This window comes from Cetorhinus maximus, chromosome 13 (genome assembly GCF_964194155.1).
Source record: "Cetorhinus maximus chromosome 13, sCetMax3.hap1.1, whole genome shotgun sequence".
Classification (NCBI taxonomy): domain Eukaryota; kingdom Metazoa; phylum Chordata; class Chondrichthyes; order Lamniformes; family Cetorhinidae; genus Cetorhinus; species Cetorhinus maximus.
Window position 1 is genome coordinate 63,017,582 of NC_135891.1, and position 21,114 is coordinate 63,038,695.

General features: G+C 43.3%; 1 protein-coding gene across 5 annotated transcripts in view; it reads right to left on the reverse strand.

Moving 5' to 3' along the window:
* Positions 1-21,114, reverse strand: part of LOC144688640 (engulfment and cell motility protein 2) — a 218,015-nt gene that overhangs the window by 38,510 nt on the left and 158,391 nt on the right. For 4 of the 5 annotated variants that reach the window (XM_078555443.1, XM_078555444.1, XM_078555440.1 and 1 more), the window contains 5 exons: positions 20,953-21,075; positions 18,856-18,984; positions 16,908-17,012; positions 14,590-14,698; positions 8,745-8,881 (listed from right to left, as the gene is read on the reverse strand). In XM_078555443.1, coding sequence (XP_078411569.1) covers positions 8,745-8,881; positions 14,590-14,698; positions 16,908-17,012; positions 18,856-18,984; positions 20,953-21,075 — 603 coding nt within the window. The remainder of the gene's footprint in view (positions 1-8,744; positions 8,882-14,589; positions 14,699-16,907; positions 17,013-18,855; positions 18,985-20,952; positions 21,076-21,114) is intronic. The other variant, XM_078555445.1, reaches the window with a different exon arrangement.

Below are 21,114 nucleotides of genomic sequence, written 5' to 3' on the forward strand. Positions count from 1 at the left end.
GAACACTTAAACAGTTAACTACTCAGACAAACTTTACCACTTATTTAATCTAATCCTTATAAGCCAATATAATAAATTGCTTGTTATAAAAAAAGAGGAAGAGGCAGGGAGAAAGAAAATAGGAGAAAAAAAATGGGTGGTGCAGGGGTGGGGGGGAAAGAGAGAGAGAGAGAGAGAAAATGAGTGTGCTTTAAAAATTAGGAAAATGAAGACCATCTCAATATACAAAAAAACCCAATTCCTAGAACACCACAGGAAGCCAAAATACTCACCAGCAAGCCTGGTGTCCATATCTGTCTGAAGAGTGAACAAACAGCCACTCAAAAACTGATGCTGAGCATAAGCAGAGCAGGAATGATATACTCCAATAGTGGGGTGTGGCAAAGAGCTCAATGAGCTGTGAAATCTCACTCCATCTCTGCCCTTATTAACACCTCCTGCACTGAAAATGCTGCTCAATGATCTTTAGTACATCGCTCTGTGATGTGTCAGCTCTTTGAAGACTGCAGCACATGGAGTTTTCACATGTTACAGAATCCAAGAAATTTGGATTTTGTCATTTTCGATAATTTCAGATATTTCAGAAACATCATTTACAGGGGCATTTTAATGAATCTTTACTCGAGATTGTCAAGGCAATAAATCCCAAGAGAATTTCCCTTTATACAGTACTCTCACTCCTCTGCTCCGAATTTCATTTCCCTCTGCAGATTCATTCTGAGGGGGGATTCCATAGGTGCATTGGAATGAAATTAGGAAACCCTCTTACACACAAAGAGTGGTAGAAATTTGGAATTCTCATCCACAAACAGCATTTGATGCTAGTTCAATTGCTAATTAAATTGGGGTTTGCTAGATTTTTCTTAACCAAAGGTTTTAAGGGATATGAGGCAAAGGAGGGTTTATGAAGTTAGGTCGCAGATCAGCCATGATCTCATTGAATGGCAGAGCAGGCTTGAGGGGTTAATAGGCCGACTCCCACTTCTATGTTCCTATACATTATCCAAGTTGTAAACAAATCATGTTGGGTAGCTATTTCACTATAGGGTACAACCGTAGTCTCTTATAGCCGCCCCAGAGATCAACAGATTGGGAATCAAGCCCAAGATGTTATGACATTGTAATAATTAGTGTAATTACTGAACAACTGGGGGAGCTCAGGGCACACCATAAAAGTACAGGAGTTATGGCATTGGATAAGCGATGCAGAGAAAATTCTTTGGTTATGTTCTGGAACCGAATTAAATGAACCTCATAACTGGTGGGCTAACACTAGAAAAATGGCCCAAAAATTGTTGAATTATTCTAAAAGAAAATTGATCAGGAAGGGAGGAGAACCTGTTCAGCCTTGTCCACAAGTGACCTGTTTCGCACTATGCAGCTGAATCTTAAATGCGATCCGAAGCGTCCTGCAAAGCAACTCAGCTGTACAACCAGTTGCTTTAAGGTGGCCTGCCAGAACCTTCTCAGGACAATGAGTAAAGGGCAATAAACGCAGCTTCGATAGTGGTGCGTACATCACAAGTACAAAACCAAAACCTGTTCATTCATCCAGTCCTTGACATACTGGCCTGTGTAGAGCCATGCAGTCAACAAAGACCTGAAAATGTAGTCCAATTAAGTTGTCTGCAGGGAAAGAGGTTTGAAGGCATCCACTTATCACCGGCAGCATCTAGGGTAGTCAGATCATGATGCATCAGGGTACAGCATTGGTTTGAAGTCACTGCTGCCATTCTGCAACTCCACACTCCAGCCTATCCCAGTCTTAACCTAACACAGCTGAATACGACATTAAACAATACGGAGGATCCCCACTAGCACTATTAAAAAGGGATCATGAACTACTTACAGGTTGGTTGCTAGATTATGTCTTCTAAGTGCAGCTGGAATTGAAGGTATTTTTGGAGAAAAGGGCAGACTTGCATTTACATAGCGCTTTTCATGACCACCAGACTTCTCGAAGCACTTTACAGTGAATGAAGCACTTCTGAAGTGTAGTCACTGTTGTAATGTAAAAAAGGCAGAGGTTTATGTCTTGCATGTTCAGCCATTCTTCAAATAAACACAGCGCAGATTCAGTTTACAAAGGACTCCCACCACTTCTTGCAGCCACAATTCACCTTCCCTTTAAGAGGCAAAGGCTGGCTTTAAGGAGCACTAGCCACTTACAATATCAGGCTCCCTGCTGATTTGTGCAGCCAACGAACAGCGTGGGTAAGCGGTGACTACACACAGCAGTAATGTAGAGCAATAGGCAGTATGAATTTAATGTGCAGGTTGCAACACAGTGAATGAGGATGGGTTAATCCTGCTTCACAATCCACATGCCAGTTTGAGGTTATCCAATTTAAACCCAACCTCTCTCTCAAAGCTATTCCTCAGAGGACCTGTTAAATGCAGTGACTTTGTTAATGAATAGAGTTACATGCTCTAACTTGGTTAGGCGGATGGCTTACTGACTCATATGTGGAAAGGGCACATTTAGACTCCTGGAGGTAATTTTGACTCTGTTCAATAATGTAAAATGGGTAATAGGGAGTCAGCTGCCAGTTTACATCTCTCCTACATTTTATTTCCATTGGGTTTGTGAAAAACTAACAGACATTGCTTTCACGACATCTGAGTCACACGTTGGATTTGTCCAATCAAAATTAGAGTGGCATTTCTGAGCACTTGTTCACTCGCTTGTAAAATTCCTGCCTCCATTCTGACTGATTTATTGAACTAAAATTAAAAACAAACCTGTTTAATGACATGGTTCAAAGACTGCTAATAGCTCCTTGCTGAGTCTTAGGAAGTATCAGAATATAGAGTGGTACATCACAAAGCAGTGCTCCCAGCTCAGATCAACACGCTGTAATCTGAATCAGTAGGGGTAAGCCCCAGTTTTAACTCAGGAATGAGCAAAAGCAGGAGGGTGGGGGTAGGAGGGGGATGAAGGGGAAAAGAAACCATAGGCTCCATCACCCCGCCAACCTGCTGCAGAGGAGAGGAGAGGTGCACCAAAACCCGACACCCACCTGGAGTCAACAGATTAGACATCAACAGCATCTGTGAACAGGAAGGGAAGTTTGTGATGTTGTGGAAGAGGGGTCTGGTTGCCATCAAGGACTTTTTCCACAGGTAAATGAGGAACGGAAGGGTAGAGTTGATAAAGTTTGTGGAGGTAAAAAGGTCAGGAGCCCTAAAAAGTAAAATTAACTTATTAGGGTGCGACTGTGCTTATATAGTTGCTTCACAGTTAAAATGCACGACGTACACGGTACATAGAAACTAGGAGCAGGAGTAGGCCATTCGGCCTTTTGAGCCTGCTCCGCCATTCATTATGATCATGTCTGATCATCCAACTCAATAGCCTGCTCCCGCTTTCTCCCCATATCATTTGATCCCTATCGCCCCAAGAGCTATATCCAACTCCTTCTTGAAAACATGACTTGATCATCTTAATTAGGTCTAATTCCTCTGAGATTGACAGTCTGCCCATACCCTAGTTAAGATGCTGGGAGAATGCGGGTGGGTGGGGAAGGAGCACATGGCATAAATCCCTCAATCACATCATTCCTGCTGGATTTAAAATATCCCCTCTAATTTCTCATCATCTTAGCTGCACCGTCAGGGGTAGAGCAGGTTCGGAAGGACGAGGCATTCCACAAAAACATGGGGCTGGGAACGTTCTGTCGAATTTAACGAGAGTGCATCTGTAAAAAAAAAACGGGAGCTAGTGCCTGCATTCAGACACTGAGCCCCGGATTTTCCTGTAGGGACGGGAAAATGTGAGTTGTACACTTATACGGCTTTGCAAATGCGCACCCCAGCCACCTGTGACTTTGTCCCAGACTTTTGTTTTATCACAGGGGGTCAGGGTTTGCAGACCGGTTTCTGAGCTGCGATGGAGTGCGTGAGGAACGAGAGTGCAGAGGGGGGATGGTTAGAAGACCCACCTCTGTTCTCGGAGACAGCAGCCCACCCCCCAACATTGTTCAAAGAACCCCTAAATTTCACCCCCATCACCCTCATCCACTTCCATGCCCCCATGCTACTTCCACGCCCATGTATTCTCCACAGCCACTCAACCAGTATCCACTATGTATAGACCTGAGGAGCCTGCAAAGGCAATGGGAATCAATTTAAATACAGGTGTAAAAAAGCTAAGCCTGTGACAATGTAATAAAGCTCACTCAAAAGACTGTCATTGATACTGCAAAAAAAAACTGTTCTCCATAGAAGAAAAGTCCATCATTTAAGTGACTATTAAGCTGTGTAAGCAAACAACCACGTAGTCTGAAACTAAATCAAAGGCAGAGAATGTTATTACAACCTGATAAAACGGTTAGTGATTCCCCTTAACAGGTGTATCAATAGACTGAGCTGAATATTGCAATTTTGGAACTCAGCCAAGCATTCATAATAACCACATAATAGCTATCAAAACACAAGCTTCCTACTCAAAAGCCTGAAACTGAAAGAACAGATGGTGTCTTCTCCATTTCAAAGCAAATTGCATGTCAATCAATCAAAGGGAGCAGGTACTTTGATTTTTTTTTTAAGCTTGGAAGAAGTGTGTGTAGGTGTTGCATCCAAGACCTTCCCGACCCATGAAAAGGCCCCACGAAAATGGCATGGGGTCGTGAAGGCAGTGGAAAATTGTTTTACCAGCAAAAAAAAATTAAGTTCAGCATTTCATGACCTGATTCGCACGTCCTTTGGGAGATGGAATTTAGGCCCAGAGTCTCTATATGACATGGTGGAGCCCAGCAACCCTATAGATGCTAATTCATTACAAATAGGTGTCAGCTAGAGTAATGTTCAATTCTGAGCACCACACCTTAGGAAGCCTTGGAGAGGGTGTAGAGCAGATTTACTGAAGTGATACCAGGGATCAGGGACTTCAACTATATGGAGAGACTGGAGAAGCTGGGTCTATTCTCAGAGCAGAAAAGATTCATTTGAGATTTGATAGAGGTGTTACAGTGTGCAGTTATAATATTACAATTTTTAGAACAACTATTTTAAAGGTTACCTTTAAAAAAAAGATTGGACTGAGTTTAAAACGGTTTTAAAAATGGTCTCAAGCTACCAGACTGAATCATGGATTCCAGACTGGATCTCCCCTCTTCCAAGAGGACAAAAGACAATCCTTAATTTAGTTATGGCTCACTGTGATCTCATCCAGGAGATAACGACATTTTGTTGATGCCTCATTGCCAGAATGAAAATTGTGTCTTGGCCAGGACAAAAGCTAAGAACCTCAGGTGGAGAAGGGCCTACTGAAGTGTTGATGCCTTATTTGACAGATGACTTGGCATTTTTGTATAGGTCACATGATAATAGCAGCCATCTTAGCTTCTGCAAAAAATCACTGAAATGGGCAGGAAGCAGAGAAAAAAAAAAACATTTTCAGGGAAGCAGTCAAAAGCTTCAATGCAGGGAGCGAAGAAGGGAGAGACATCCAAAAAAAATAGGAAATGGTCTGCTATAAGTGCCATGCCTGCAGAACCAGAAGCAAGGAACCTTCTCTCCTTCCTGTAAACCTGATTCCATCTACAAAATTCACCTAAAGCAACATCTGGCTATTCGACCGTGGAAGCCATCGTAGCTCCAGAGACTTCAAACATATCAGGCCGCCAACAAACAACAGAGACTGAACTGACCCAATTTTTAAGTATTGTTTTTATCTTCCTCTGTATGTGTTAGTGACCATCTTTTCTTAGGTAACTTCCAGAGCAATACTGCAAAATAAACTAACCTTTTCCTTTTTACACACACACACACGTTAGGACACAGAGTTAAGATAATTGACAAAAGAACCAGAGAGAAGATAAAGAGACTTCTATTTTCATAAACGCAGCGAGTATGAGTGACGCTGTTTGGACACAGTACCATGAGCTTTGGGGTGGGAGTGAGAGATGAGGGAGAAAGGAGATGTAGATATGGTTCCCTCTCCTCACCACTTGCTGGAAAAAGTGGCCAATGAATCAGAACAGGTTGCGGCTCAGCTGCAATTTCGCTCTCTGGTGTTGACTGACAATCACTGTCTAGATTTGCTTCAGAATAGTCTCTTGGGCAAGTTGCTAGGCAGAATGGAACTGTACCCCAGGTAAGCAGAGGCAAAAAATTAGGCAGGGAGTGGGTGGTGTTGGAAATGAGCCTTGCTGTTGGTGCGGGACAAGTTCAGCTTCTGACCAATTTTGCTGCTGGTGTAAATAATACAGCAGAGACAAACCTCACTGTCGCAGCTGTGGGGGGGGGGGGCAACTACTTTGACAGTAGAATTGCTCCCTTGGGCCCCCAGAAATTATTTGTTAGCCTGTAATTTTGGGTTGCCAAGGGAACCCCAATAAAGATGAGGCCAAAGAGCATCAATCATCCTCCTGCTAAAACTATCAGCAGCTCAAGTGTCATAGCCCCAGACTTCACAAAAATTCAGTTCCACTAAATTCTACTACATGACCCAGCTAAGAGGTAACTCATTCAGGAAATGATTCTGGTACAAATCCAGGCAACTGGTAAGAAAGAGACTTGCATTTATACAGCACCTTTCACAATCTCAGGATGTCCCAAGGCACTTTACAGCCAATAATTACTTTAGTCACCATCGTAATGTGAGAAACATGGCAGCTAATTTGTGCACAGCAAGCCCCCCCAAACAGCAATGTGGTAATGATCAGAAAATGCAGACACATGGGAACGCCACCACCTGCAAGTTCCCTTCCGAAGTCACACACCATCCTGACTTGGAAATATATCACCGTTCCTTCACTGTCACTCCATCAAAATCCTGGAACTCCCTCCCTTAACAGCACTGTGGGAGTACCTATACCACATGGACTGCAGCGGTTCAAGGAGGCAGCTCACCACCACCTTCTCAAGGGCAATTAGGGATGGACAATAAATGCTGGCCTAGCCAGCGACACTCACATTCCACAAATTAATTTTTAAAAAGAGAGACTATTATCATGGTACACAGAGAGAAACAGCTATTAGTATGGAGGTACACAAGAGTAACAGCGATTAGTACCAAGGTGTACAGAGAGTAACAGCGATTAATTATCAAGGTACATAGACAGTAATAGGGATCAGTGGAATTTGGATTCAATAAAAATCTGGAATTAAAAATCTGATGATGACCATGAAACCATTGTCGATTGTTATAAAAACCCATCTGGTTCACTAATGTTCTTTAGGGAAGGAAATCTGTCATCCTTATCTGGTCTGGCCTACATGTGACTCCAGACCCACAGCAATGTGGTTGACTCTTAAATGCCCTCTGAACAAGGGCAATAACAGATGGGCAATAAATGCTGGCCTAACCAGCGACGCCCACATCCCATGAACAAATTTTTTTAAAGTATCGAAGTACACAGAGTAACAGGGATCTGAAGTAGGACTTGAACCCACAACCTTCTTACTCGCTGCTTCCTACTTTGACCCGTGTGAGGTGCACAGTGATGCTGGTTTTTGTTTATATGGTTTTCTCCCAGAGGCCCACACTCCTGCTGGCGAACAGCATCTCACACAAGTATCCAACCTTTGTGTAGGAGGCTAGTTGATAAATATCGGTATGCAACTTAAATCAAAGCGGGTATTATGGCCAAACCTCGTCCTGCCCCATCTGATGCCATTTCCTTCTCCCCTGCTCCACTCCCCTCCTCACCCCCACCAAACACATAAGCACACACACGGTGATCACCAATACAGTCAATGTAAAATATCATGGGCTGCATTGTCGCAATCATGTCAAGAACTCTGGCTTGTTGTACATATTCCATTCTCTGTGTTCCACTATTGGCAACTGTTCCTGTAGCCACTAGGCCATAAACTCTGGAATTCCCTCCTTCAGCCTCAAATCTCTTCACATCTCTCTCTTCTGGAATTCCCTCCTTAAGCCGCAAATCTCTTCACATCTCTCTCTTCTTCTGTAAGATGCTCCTTAAAAGTTACTCTGACCAAAATTTTGATCACCTGTTCTAATATCCCCTTCTTTGGCTCGATGCAAATGTTTGTCTGATTAAGCTCCTGTGAAGCACTTTGAGGCTTTACTACATTAAATGCACTATATAAATTAAAGTTCTTGTTGTTTATTGCTAGTTAATTCACAATATGTTGGTTTCGTTCTATATGTATAATTATCCCATGCTCAAGGAACTGGTGTTACAAGCAGTTGTACTGAGGGGGGGTATATAATATATCCTTGTTGCAAGGTAGAATGGATTGCTGATATGAGGGGAGATGATGGCATAGTGGTAATGTCACTGGACTAATAACCCAGACACCTCAAAAAAAATTCTCTGGGGAGATGGGTTCAAATCCCACCAAAATCCAGAATATAAAGTTAGTCTCAAAAATGATGACCATGAAACCATCATCGATTGTTGTAAAAACCCCATCTGGTCCACTAATGCTCTTTAGGGGAGGAAATCTGCCATCCTTACCTGGTCTGGCCTACATGTGACTCCAGATCCACAAAAATCTAGTTGACTCTTACCTGCCCTCTGAAATGGCCTAGCAAGTTACTCAGTTCAAGGGTAATTAGGAATGGGCAACAAATGCTGGCCTTGTCAGCAACATCCACATCTCATGAATGAATAAAGAAAACAATACATCCAGTTTCAGAACAGTACAACTTAATGCTATGATACAAAGTCTGTTTTAGTGTAGAATGAGTTAGTTATTGCACAGATTAGAATCCAAGTATTCCTGTTTCACTCAGGCTTAACTCACTTTTAAAGGCAGCACCATCTCACCTTGTTAAAGTCTTCTGATGTCGCCCTCATCTCCTTCCATGTCTTGTTGAGTAGCTGGATGCAGATACAGAAGAACTCCTCAAAAGCTCGGTCATGGGTGAAGAACATGGGATGGTACTCGTTGCAGCCCTCATTAGCTGCATGCACAAAATATCAATGATTAGGTGCCAAAATAACTTTTAAACAATGAAATTATTTTTAATGCAGCCTATTCTTACTCAATTAGCTACTCCTAATAACAATAAACTTTGAGTGACATGGTACCTCCTTCACACTGGATACAGCTAAATGGGATTCACTCATCTCCAACCTCCACCTTCATTGTTATATGTCTTAGTTCTGATGAAGGGTCATACGGACACGAAACGTCAACTGTATCCCTCTCCGCAGATGCTGTCAGACCTGCTGAGTTTTTCCAGGTATTTTTGTTTTTGTTCTAGATTTCCAGCATCCGCAGTATTTTGCTTTTATCTTCGCGTTTAATTTGACTGCCACCTCTCTTCAAGAAATGTCTACCTTGAAGAAGTATTGTTCTTCTCTCTGACAGGATTTCCGCCTATCTCTTTTGCCCTGTTCATCTTCATTTCTATATGTCTTAGTTCTGATGAAGGGTCATACGGACTCGAAATGTCATCTGTATCCCTCTCCGCAGAAGCTGTCAGACCAGCTGAGTTTTTCCAGGTATTTTTGTTTTTGTTCTCCTCTCTATCTTTCTGCTTTTGCAGTATTTTAGTGCTTCTGCTCGGCAGTAATCATGTGAACTCCTTCCTTCTCATTCCTCCTGAATTCCATATTATTTTCATAAGTGCTCATCCTCTTCCTGCACCTTCATTGTACTGAAGTCAAGGTTTTTCCCACTGTGTCGAATGCCAATTTATTTTTCAGCCTCCGCCCAACTGCAACCCCCCACCCCACCTCTCCAACCCAATGAGAGACCTCAAATGTATACTGACCCCTTCAGTCATCCTTTCCTTCTACAATCTACAGGCTTTTAAAAATCAAACTTGGAACTTAGGAACATTGGAGCAGGAGTAGGCCATTCAGCCCCTTGAGCCTGCTCCGCCATTCATCTACCTCAATGAAACTTCTCGCACTATTCCCATATCCCTTAATGTCATTTGTATTTAGAAATCTATCAATCTCTGTTTTCAACATACTCAATGACTGAGCTTCCACAGCCCTCTAGGGTAGAGAATTCCAAAGATTCACCACCTTCATCTCAGTCGTAAATGGCCTGCTTCTTATTTTGAGATGGTATCCCCTCATTCTAGATCCCCCCCAACATCCTTCATACATCTACCTTGTCCAGCCCCTCAAGAATTTTAAGTTTCAATGAGATCAGCTCTCCTCCTTCTAAACTCTAGAGAATACAGGCCCACTCTCCTCATAGGACAGTCTCGCCATCCCAGGAATCAGTCTGGTGAACCTCTGCTGTAGTCCTTCTATGGCAAGTATATCCTTCCTTAGGTAAGGGGACCAAAACCGTATTCAATACTCCAGGTGCAGTCGAACCAAGGTTTTATACAATTGAAGCAAGACACCTTTACTCCTGTACTCAAATCCCCTTGTAATAGAGGCCAACCTAATTGCTTGCTGGACCTGCAGGTTAGCTTTCAGTGCTACTATTTTAGTACTCCAATCCACCTGAATTACTGCATTCAGTTTTATGTATCACACCTCAGGAGACAATATATTGGCCTTGATGGGGGCTACAGTGCTGATTCATCAGAGTGCTGCACTCAGGTTTGAGGGTTAAATTCTGCATACACCTGGCTTGTAATCACTTTAGTTTAGGAGGTTGAGGGATGATCTGATCAAGGTGTTTAAAATGATTAAAGATTATGATCCCTCATTCTCTGGTGAGGGAATCAAGAATGAGGGGTCATAATCTTAAAATTAGAGCCTGGACATTCTGGAGGGGAATAGGAAGAACCAAAGGGTAGTAGTAATCTGGAATTGTCTCTCTCTTTCCTCCTCCATAAGACTATGGATGCCTGGGGTCAATTGGAGCTTTCAAAACAGTTTTTCATTGGGGATATGGAACGAAGGCAGGTAAATGAAGTTACAAGACAGGTCAGCCATGACCCAACTGAATGGCAGAACAGGCTCAAAGGGCTGTATAGCCTATTCCTGTTCCTAAGTTCCTATTACTGATATCTCTTTATTGCAGCTTCTCTCCTACTCTCTTTCAGTAAGGGTGTTTCCTACACCATGGATCTAAAAAATGTCAGAAGGAGTTTCTACATGGTTGATGCCTGTACTGAAGCTCTCTCGATGGCAGAATCACTAACCTTCTGTTGAAACGGCAGGTATTTTGACTACTGTTCAGTAAGTGTGGTGCAGCGGTCATTTGAGAAAGGAGATGAAAGAGTGTATACATCATTCCTTATATTGTCCCCCCAATATGTACTTCTTCAAGCCAATCCACATTAAATTGCAACACGCCATTCCACTAACCCATATCTTTCTAAAGTTTTTGACAGTTGTCATGCTTTGCCAAACCTCCTACATTACTGCACTGGCAAATTTCAAGACTGAATCCAAATCAATGAGAACCAAAGTCAGAACTCCCCGAACGATGAAAGACATAGAGGGCTGGATTTTCACAGATTAGGCCAACTCTGGAAACCCTTTAAAAATGGCAGGCCAAACACAGATGTGGAAGTTCCACCCCTATTCCCAACATATCCCATTTTTGTTGGCGGGGCAAGGGGGCAGGGTATGAATCACAAATGGGAAATCCAAACTCAGCCTCAGGGCCATTTGAAATTAGTGCTGAGTGCAAACAGACCCCATTTTGGCTGTTCCAAGGGCTTTAACCACAATGTGGGAGTCATGAGTTTATGGAGTAGACATAAGCGCCCTTAAAGGGCTGATAGGGTTTGTTTAAGCGTCATGATTGGAGGTTATATAAATCTTTAGCCCTTTAAACATGAATAACTGACAGCTTCAGCCTTTTTTTTGAGCTAACAAACACCTGCTACTGGACTGCTTTGATTGACATGCTACCTGGCATAGGTTAGAAAAAAAACATTTCTGCTCCAGCAGTTTCAATAGAGGCCTTTGTTGACATTTCGCAATGGCTGTTATGACAACCGAGGTCATTATGAATGCATGGCTGAGTTTTAAAAGCTACAAAAGCACTCATCTTAACGTGGAGCTGAGTTCACATTTTGATTGACAGTTTAAAGAGGCTATCAAACGATTAGCTATCTTTGATGTGGTTGCTGGATAGAAGTTTGTTTGTTTTATAAATATATCTCGAACACTTTAGGGATTTAAAATCTTTGAATGGATTTCATGAATGACAGCTTCTTCAGTATCAAGTTTATACGAGTGAGAGCTCTGTTAGATGGTCAGAAGTGTATTTTATTTTTTTAAATCTCCCCATGGCCCATGAGGTCTACCCATAGGGGTTACTGGGTGAGCGGCTATGAACGTGGCATGGCAGTATGAGGGGACATGGGGGTATGAGAGGGTACACGGGGAGTGGGTTGAGGACTAGAGTGCCTAACAGCTTCTAAACCAGAGGCAGGCTTTCTAACCAGCCCACATTATTACTTGCCTGTTCCCATGGCCACCTACGATCTGCTTCCTTGGTTGGCGGGCCAGACATCCCAGCACCCCACCCTGCCAACCACGAAGCAAAAATTAGGTGTAATGGGGCCCTTAAAAGCCAGATGGGTTGTGCCCGGCTGGGACTTGAGCTACCCACCTCAGTAGCAAAAATCTGGCCCGAGAGTGAGATGAAGCAGGAAAAGGGTCTGTACAACAGATGTCATGTGGATATTACCAGTGGAAACCAGGCTGAATATAGAAAGTTCAGAGGGAAGTGAAAAAGGAAATAAGAAACACAAAGAGGGAGGGAGCATGAGAATAGACTGGCAGCTAACATAAAAGGGAATCCAAAAGTCCTCTATAGGCATATAAATAGTAAAAGGGTAGTAAAGGGGGAGTGGAGCTGATTTGGGACCAAAAAGGGTATTTATGCATGGATTTAGAGGGCATGGCTGAGGTACTAAATAACCCCTCTTTGCCAAGTCTCTGTTACCAAAGTCAAAGTGAATGAGCAGTTAGTGAGATGGGCTAAAAATTGAAGAAAAGGAAGAAGTATTAGAAAGGCTAGGTGTACTCAAAGTTGATAAATCACCAGGATGGGATGAGATGCAAGTTAGAAAATGGAAATTGCAGAAGCACTGGCCATAATCTTCCAATCCTCCTTAGTTACAGGGGTGGTCTAGAGAGTTACAAACGTTATATCCTTGTTCAAAGCCCAGTAACTACAGACCAGTCAGTTTAACCTCAGTGGTGGGAAAGTTTTTAGAAACAATAATCTGGGACAAAATTAACAGTCAATTGGGCAAATCTGGATTAATTAAGGAAAGCTAGAATGGATTTGTTAAAGGAAAATTGTGTTTAACTAACTTGATTGAGCTTTTTAATGAGGTTACAAAGAGGGATAATGAGGAAATGTGGTTGATGTGGTGTACATGAACTTGCAAAAGGCATTTGATAAAGTGCCACATAACAGCTTATCAGCAAAGATAAAGCCAGTGGAATAAAAGGGACAGTGGCAGCATGGATATGAAGTTGGCTGAGTGACAGAAAACAGAGAGCAATGGTGAACAGTTGTTTCCCAGACTGGAGGAAGTAGGGTTCTCCAGAGGTCAGGACTCAGACCACTGCTTTCCTTGATCTATGTTAATGATCTAGGCTTGAGTATGCAGGGCACAATTTTAAAATTTTTAGATGACACAAAACTTGCAGTGATCATCTTCAAAAGGACATGACAGGCTGGTGGAATGGGCAGACATGTGGCAGATGAAATTTATGCAGAGAAGTGTAAAGTGATGCATTTTGGTAGGAAGAAGGAGCAGAGGCAATATAAAATAAAGGGATTCTAAACAGGGAAAGGGAACAAGACAGACCTGGGGAATTTTGTGCGCAAAACACTGTAGGTGGCAGGGAAGGTTGAGAAAGTGGTTAATATGGCACACTGGATCCTGGCCTTTATAAATACGAGACATGGAGTTCAAAAGCAAGGTTATCATGGTGAAGTTTTATAAAACACCGGTTTGGCCTCAGCTGGAGTACTGTATCCGTCCAATTCTGGGCATCACACTTTAGGAAGGATGTGAAGGCTTTAGAGGGGTTGCAGAAAAGGTTCACGAGAATGGTTCCAGGGGTGAGGGACTTCAATTACGTGGATAGATTTGAGAAGCTGGGCTATTCGCCTTAGAAAAGAGAAGGTTGAATGGAGGTTGGATAGAGATGCTCAAAATTAAGAGGGGTCTGGACAGGGTACATAGAAAAGAAACTGTTTCTATTGACAGAAAGGTTAAGAACCAGAGGACACTGATTTAAGGTGGATGGCAGCATATATCCAGTCCCACCTTAAATCTCTCATCCATCACCCAGTTCTGGCTGACCTGCACTGGTTCCCTACCTCTGAACATCTCAAATTTCAAATTATTCTTCATGGCTTCATCCCATTCCAGCTCTACAATCTCCCTGAAACACTCAGTTCCTATGATACACTCCCGCCATCAGCAGCATTGACTTAAATCATTCTCAGGCTGCGAGTGTCGTTGGTAAGGCCAATATTTATTGCCATCTCTAGGTGCCCTTCAGAAGGTGGTGAGCCACCTTCTTGAGCCACTGCAGTCCATGTGTTGTAGGTACACACACAGTGCTGTTAGGGAGGGAGTTCCAGGATTGTGACCCAGCATTGCACCTTGGGATTTTCTTTTAATATTGAAGGTATTATGTAAATTCAGGCTGTTTGTTGAGACTGTAGCATAGATTGGCATTTGAAAATTTGTTGATTCCCAGTGTCAATACTTACGTAGCTCTCCGACTTGCAGGATCTCGCACAACATTTTGGTGAGCTCGATGCTGCTGCGTCCAAAAGGACATTCGTGTTTATCTTCTCGACTGCTGTTCTCCAGGACAATCTGTGGGCAGACATAATGCATCAATGAGCAGAACAAGGATACCACACAATACAAGTCATCTAGGATCAATGCAGATCCAATGTTAAATTAAGCAGGTAAGTTTGGAGCTATGATTCCCAAAGCTGTCCACCATTTGGAGTTCTCTTCACCGCGCCTCTGGCTGTGTTGTTGATTAATTGATAGAGATTGATTGCAAGTCAGCAACTCCATTATTATTGCATCATTCGACTACCAGGATGGTAGAAGGCAAACTAAATGGACCTTTCGTCTTTTTTCATCCTGCAATTGCTATGTTCACATTTTAAAAGTAGTTAGTAAAAGAAGCAAAAGTGATACAAGGAGAAACTTTTTTCACATAGTGCGTGATTAGGGTTTGGAATACACTGAATGTAGTGAGGCAGGTTCAAGTGAAGCATTCAAAAGGGAATTAGATGGTTATCTGAAAAGCAGGAATGTGCAGGGCTACGGGGAGATGGTGGGGGAATGGCACTAAGTGAATTTCATTTGGAGAGCTGGTGCAGACACGATCGGCTGAATGTCCTCCTTCTGCACCGTAACAATTCTGTTATTCTGGTATGTAATCAATATAATACCAATTGACGTGTTACCAACACCGTACCAGGTGGTATGTTACAACCATATCTCAGCCACTTACAATGGTGGGGAGAGGGTTTGGTTCCCAATTATTATCCAGCAACCATCAACCCTGTGATCCTTCCCCTAATGCTGGAAAGCGCTTGTATGGGCACAGTTAGCGAGAACTGGGCAATACCCATGGCAGGTTGTTAGTGCTGGATAATATCCTTCAGAAGGATGTACTTTAACTTGCCATTTAACTCCATTTACTTTGATTTTAACAGAACTTTTTGAAGAACTTTTAAAAATGGAAGCAACCTTTGTATAGCAGAAAGAGGAACAAACTGCATTTGCATAGAACCCTTCACAACCTTAGGACACAGCAAAATACAAGTACAGTCACTCTTTTGTAGGCAAATGCATCGGCCAATTTGTGCACAGCAAGACCCCACAAAGAGCAATGACAAAATGGCCAGATGGTCTGTTTGTAATGCCGTTGGTTGGCTGTTGGATAAATGTTGGCTAGGACATTGTGAGAACTCATTGCTCTTCTTTGAATATTGCCATGGAATCTTTGTCCATCTGAGAGGGCATACAGAGCCTTGGTTTAAACCTCACCTCCAACGATGCAGCATTCCTTCAGCAATGCATTGAGGCACTAACCTACATTTTGTGCTCAAGCATCAGGAGTGGCACCACGATCTACTGACTCAGAGGCTATAACGCTACCAACTGAGCCAAGGTTGACACTGGATAAAAGTGAAGCTGATATTAAAAAAAAAACAAGAATGGGAGTTTGCACACTTAGTAGGTAAGTGAAGGAGGTCTTGTGGTGCAGTGGGTAGCGTCCCTGCCTCTGAGCCAGAACTCCAGGTTCAAGTCCAACTCCAGGACTTGATGGCCAAGGAAAGTGTGTTCATAACCCGGTCAAACAGGTTGTGTATCAACTTGTAAATACTTCCAACATAAGTAATGGCGAGATTCCTGGTCAGCCATGTGATGGAAAGAAAACTGAAGCCTCAGCCATCAATCACTATTCATAGCTCTGGACTACAACATTGATGTAAAAGTGCATGGTGCCACAGCAACTCAGACTCCTTGGGTAGACAGTTGGCTGGTGTGGATCAGGTTGGTGCCAACTGCACAGAGTTCGATCCCCATTCTGACTGGGGTGGATTTGGGACCTACCTCCTTGTCCTACCTGTGGTGGAGGTCATGGCCCCGTGGGTCGGACCTACCTTCGGGCAGGTTTCTGAAGAAGAAGAAAAAAGTGAGCAAGTGCCCTGAGCCCTACACAGCAGCAAGGACCCTGTTCCGCCCAATCCTCCTCTCCTGTCTCTGTTGATCTCAGCTGGGCTAGAAGATAGTCTGCTACAATTCTGCTCAGAGTATTTGCACAAAGGGATGCAAGAGAATAAAAGAAAATCCACAAAGGCTCCTGCTATCCAACAATGCTGCTGGAATGTGCACCTTTGGATGTTAGTTGTTGGCTCCCATAGTCAAATGGCACACTTGAGGACCAGCAACTGGGTGAGATACCATTCGGCTGCTAACAGTGAGCGCACCCAGCAAGAATAAGCAAATGCTGGAGAGGTGGCATGACATCTGTAAAGAAGAGCGTGTGTTTTCTCACCCTGATGTAGGTGTCCTGGTGAACCTTGGCCAGGTATAGCATGTTGTCCAGTGCTAGCATTCCTGGAGGAGTCTGGGTAAAATCCATGGCTGGATTGACATGATTCTGTGGGGATAAGGAATGAGAGATGAAGCAGCATTGCTTACAGACCTGGTGAAAGGCACATCTCCAACTGTTGCTGAAAATACAAAAGCAACAGGTCGTTATGTAATAATAAAACTAAGTTAGATGCCAGGAGCAACATTTCCATTAAGATAAAAGCAAAATACTGTGGATGCTGGAAACCCAAAACAAAAACAAAAATAGCTGGAAAAACTCAGCAGGTTTGACAACATCTGTGGAGAGGAAGACAGAGTTAATGTTTCGAGTCTGTATGACTCTTCAACAGAACTAAAGAAAAATAGAAATGAGGTGAAATATAAGCTGTTAGAGGGGGGTGGGACAGGTGGAGCTGGAAAGAGGGCCAGTGATAGGTAGAGGCAAAGAAGAGATTGCCAAAGATGTCATAGACAAAAGGGCAAAGGGGTGTTGACGGTGCTGATATTAGCTAAAGAATGTGCTAATGGTGACATTAAGGGTAGAAAGCAGGACGAGCAAGTGACAGATGGCCCTAGTTGGGGTGGGGTAGGGGGAAGGGATCGAAATAGGCTAAAAGGTAGAGATAAAATAATGGATGGAAACAAATTTAAAAATAAAAATAGAAATAGGTGGGAAAAGAAAAATATATTAACAAAAATATATAAATTATTAGAAAAAAGGGGGATCGGAAAGGGGGTGGGGATGGAGGAGAGAATTAATGATCTAAAACTGTTGAACTCAATATTCAGTCAGGAAGGCTGTAAAGTGCCTCATCGGAAGATGAGGTGTTGTTCCTCCAGTTTGCAATGAGCTTCACTGGAACATTGCAGCAGGCCAAGGATGGATATGTGGCCCTGAGAGCAGGGTGGTGTGTTGAAATGGCAAGCGACAGGGAGGTCTGGGTCATGCTTGCGGACAGACCGAAGGTATTCCACAAAGCGGTCACCCAGTTTGCATTTGGTCTCCCCAATGTAGAGGAGACCGTATTGGGAGCAGTGAATGCAGTAGACTAAATTGAGGGACGTGCAAGTGAAATGCTGCTTGAAGTGCAGAGGCAGGTGTTGCACCGGAAGGTGTCGTGGGAGGGGCTGTAGGGGGTGATGGGGGGGTGCACCAGGGTGTCCCGGAGGGAATGGGCCCTCCGGACGTGTGTGTGTGGAAGATGCGTTTGGTGGTGGCTTCATGCTGGAGTTGGCGGAGGATGATCCTTTGAATGCGGAGGCTGGTGGGGTGATATCCATCCCCGCCCTCTTTCCGATCCCCCTTTTTTCTAATTTATATATCTTTCAAATATATTTTTCTTTTCCCACCTATTTCTACTTTTTAATTTATTTCCATCCATTGTTTTATCTCCACCTTTTAGCCTATTTCGATCCCTACCCCCCACCCCACCCCCACTAGGGCTGTCACTTGCTCGTCCTGCTTTCCACCCTTAATGTCACCATTAGCACATCCTTTAGCTAATATCACCACCGTCAACACCCCTTTGTCCTTTTGTTTATGACATCTTTGGCAATCTCTTCTTTGCCTCCACCTATCACTGGCCCTCTATCCAGCTCCACCTGTCCCACCCCCCTCTAACAGCTTATATTTCACCTCATTTCTATTTTTCTTTAGTTCTGAAGAAGAGTTTTACGGACTCGAAACAGATGCTGTAAGGCCTGCTGAGGTTTTCCAGCTATTTTTGTTTTTGCAACATTTCCATTAATTTACTTCATGTGCGCAGGCAATTTCTTTGAGCACACGGTCCCTTTCAATCTTTTGTGCGGTAAGTAAAAGGCAAATTTAGTTGTAAATCCAAGGAGAGTCGCTGATTGCTCTTGTAAGGAACACACTGTTGTAGATTAGAAAGTACAAATACTGGACATACCACAAACCCCAGCATTTTATAATCCTTAGTGTACATGGCTTTTCGCTTCTCCAGATTGCTGCTGCTGTTTGGGTCAGATTCAGCATCAAAGGCAACTCTCCGCAGTTCAAATATGATATCCCTTTGAGCCTGTGACAAACAGTAAGGAAGAATTAAGTAGTTTGATACATATGAAAAGTATGATTCCCCAACGTGGAGAAACTATTCACACTCTTTCAGCACAGAAGATCAGATATTAGATCAGCTAAAGATGTGACTGCACTTTGGAGGGTACAGAGATTGACGAGAATGTTGCCAGGACTAGAGAGGAAAGATTGGATAGGCTTGGGTTGTTTTCTTTGGAACAGAGGAGGCTAAGGGGAGACCTGAATGAAGTGTATAAAATTGTGAGGGGTCTGGATAGAATGGATAGGAAAGTCCTATTCCCCTTGATTGAGGGGTCCATAACCAGGAGGCATAAATTTAGGGAAAGAGGAAGGAGGTTTAGAGGGGATTTGAGGGTATCCCCACCACCCTCTGGGTGAAAAGAAACTCATGGCCTGAAAGGGTGGCTGAGGCAGAAACACTCACAAACATTTAAGTAGTACCTAGATATGCACTTGAAGTCCCGAAGCCTACAAGGATGTGGACCAAGAGCTGGAAAGTGGGATTAGGTCGGATGGCTACTTGTTGCATGGCATGACCACGATGGGCCGAATGGCCTCCTTCCATGCTGTAAATTTCTATCATTCCATGATTCGGTGTATCAAGAATGCTGTACTTTCTCAGCTGACATAATCAACAACCATCAAATCTAGAGATGACACATTTATAACCCCAGGCAGACACTCGGTCAGTGTGAGGGCAGGGCTAGACCTGGGTGACAAGTGAACATTCACTTTGCCAGAGCTTGAAAATTGCAGCTATGAGGAAAGATTGAATAGGTAGGGTTGTTTTCCTTAAACAGTGGAGGCTGAGGGGTGACCTAATTGAGGTGTACAAAATTACAAGGGGCCTAGATAGAGTAGACAGGAAAGACCCATTTCCCCTAGCTAAGTGGTCAATTACCAGGGGGCACGGATTTAAGGTGATTGATAGAAGGATTAGAGGGGACGTGAGGAAAAACTTTTTCACCCAGAGGGTGGTGGGTCTCTGGAATTCACTGCCTAAATCGGTGGTTGAGGCCGAAATGCTCAACTCATTTAAAAGGGACCTGGATCTGCACCTGAAGCGCTGTAGCCTGCAAGGCTGTGGACCAGGTGCTGGAAAGTGGGATTAAAAATGAGTGGCCAGCTTTTTCTCTTCTTTTGGCTGGTGCAAACACGATGGGCTGAATGGCTTCTTTCCGTGTCATAGCTTTTCTATGGTTCTACTTTTAGTTTCCAACTCGCGTCAGTTACCTGGGAGCTGGAGAGTGTCAAAGATGATACATTGCAGAATCATCTGTCCTTCCTCAATGACAAGGTCAATAAGTCTTGAAGCTTAACAAGTATGTACAGATGAATGATTCCCTCCGCTGGTTTCCAGGGTAACACAATGTCACACTCTCTGCCCACTATATTTATATTAAGAAACCAAGGTTTTTACAGCTGGGAATCACTGACACTGTAAAGGGTAAACAAGCAGCTAAGATGGATTAGGAAGTGATGACCAAGTTTGACTTTTAAAAGCCTGAGGACTGTCAGGGGAAAAGACTGAGGGACTGATGAGTGCCACAGTTTTTGAAGTCCTGTCAAGGAGTGAGATGACAGAAGAAGACAGTGCAATGACATTGCATTCTGACACAACCTACCCTCCTGATCATATGAGGTGCTATAGTGTAGCTGCTTCTCTCTGCTTATCTCATTGTGACATGGGACTAACAGAGTGTGCAACAGGGAAAGACCATTTGACACATCGCGCCCTTTTGATCAGCCTGGCTCATTAGAATCACTTGTCTTAGTCAAGCCTCACTCCAGGGCTTGAGTACAAAATCTAGGCTGATACACCAGTGCACTACTGAGGGAGTGCTACACTGTCAGAGGTGCCATCTATCAGATGAGACATTAAACTGAAACAGAAAAATGAAATGAGAGGGAGAGAGACTGTAATAAAACAATAAGGAAATCCATCACTGACCTGATCCTGAGGGTCCATCTTGGTCATCATGCGCTCTTCCAGAAGGTTAAAAGTCAGAACCTGAAGGACGTACAGTTGATGGGCCATTTCTGTTTTGATTGGACGGTTTCCTCGAATAATGTGCTACAGAATGGAGAAAACAAGTATGTTCAATGTACAAAT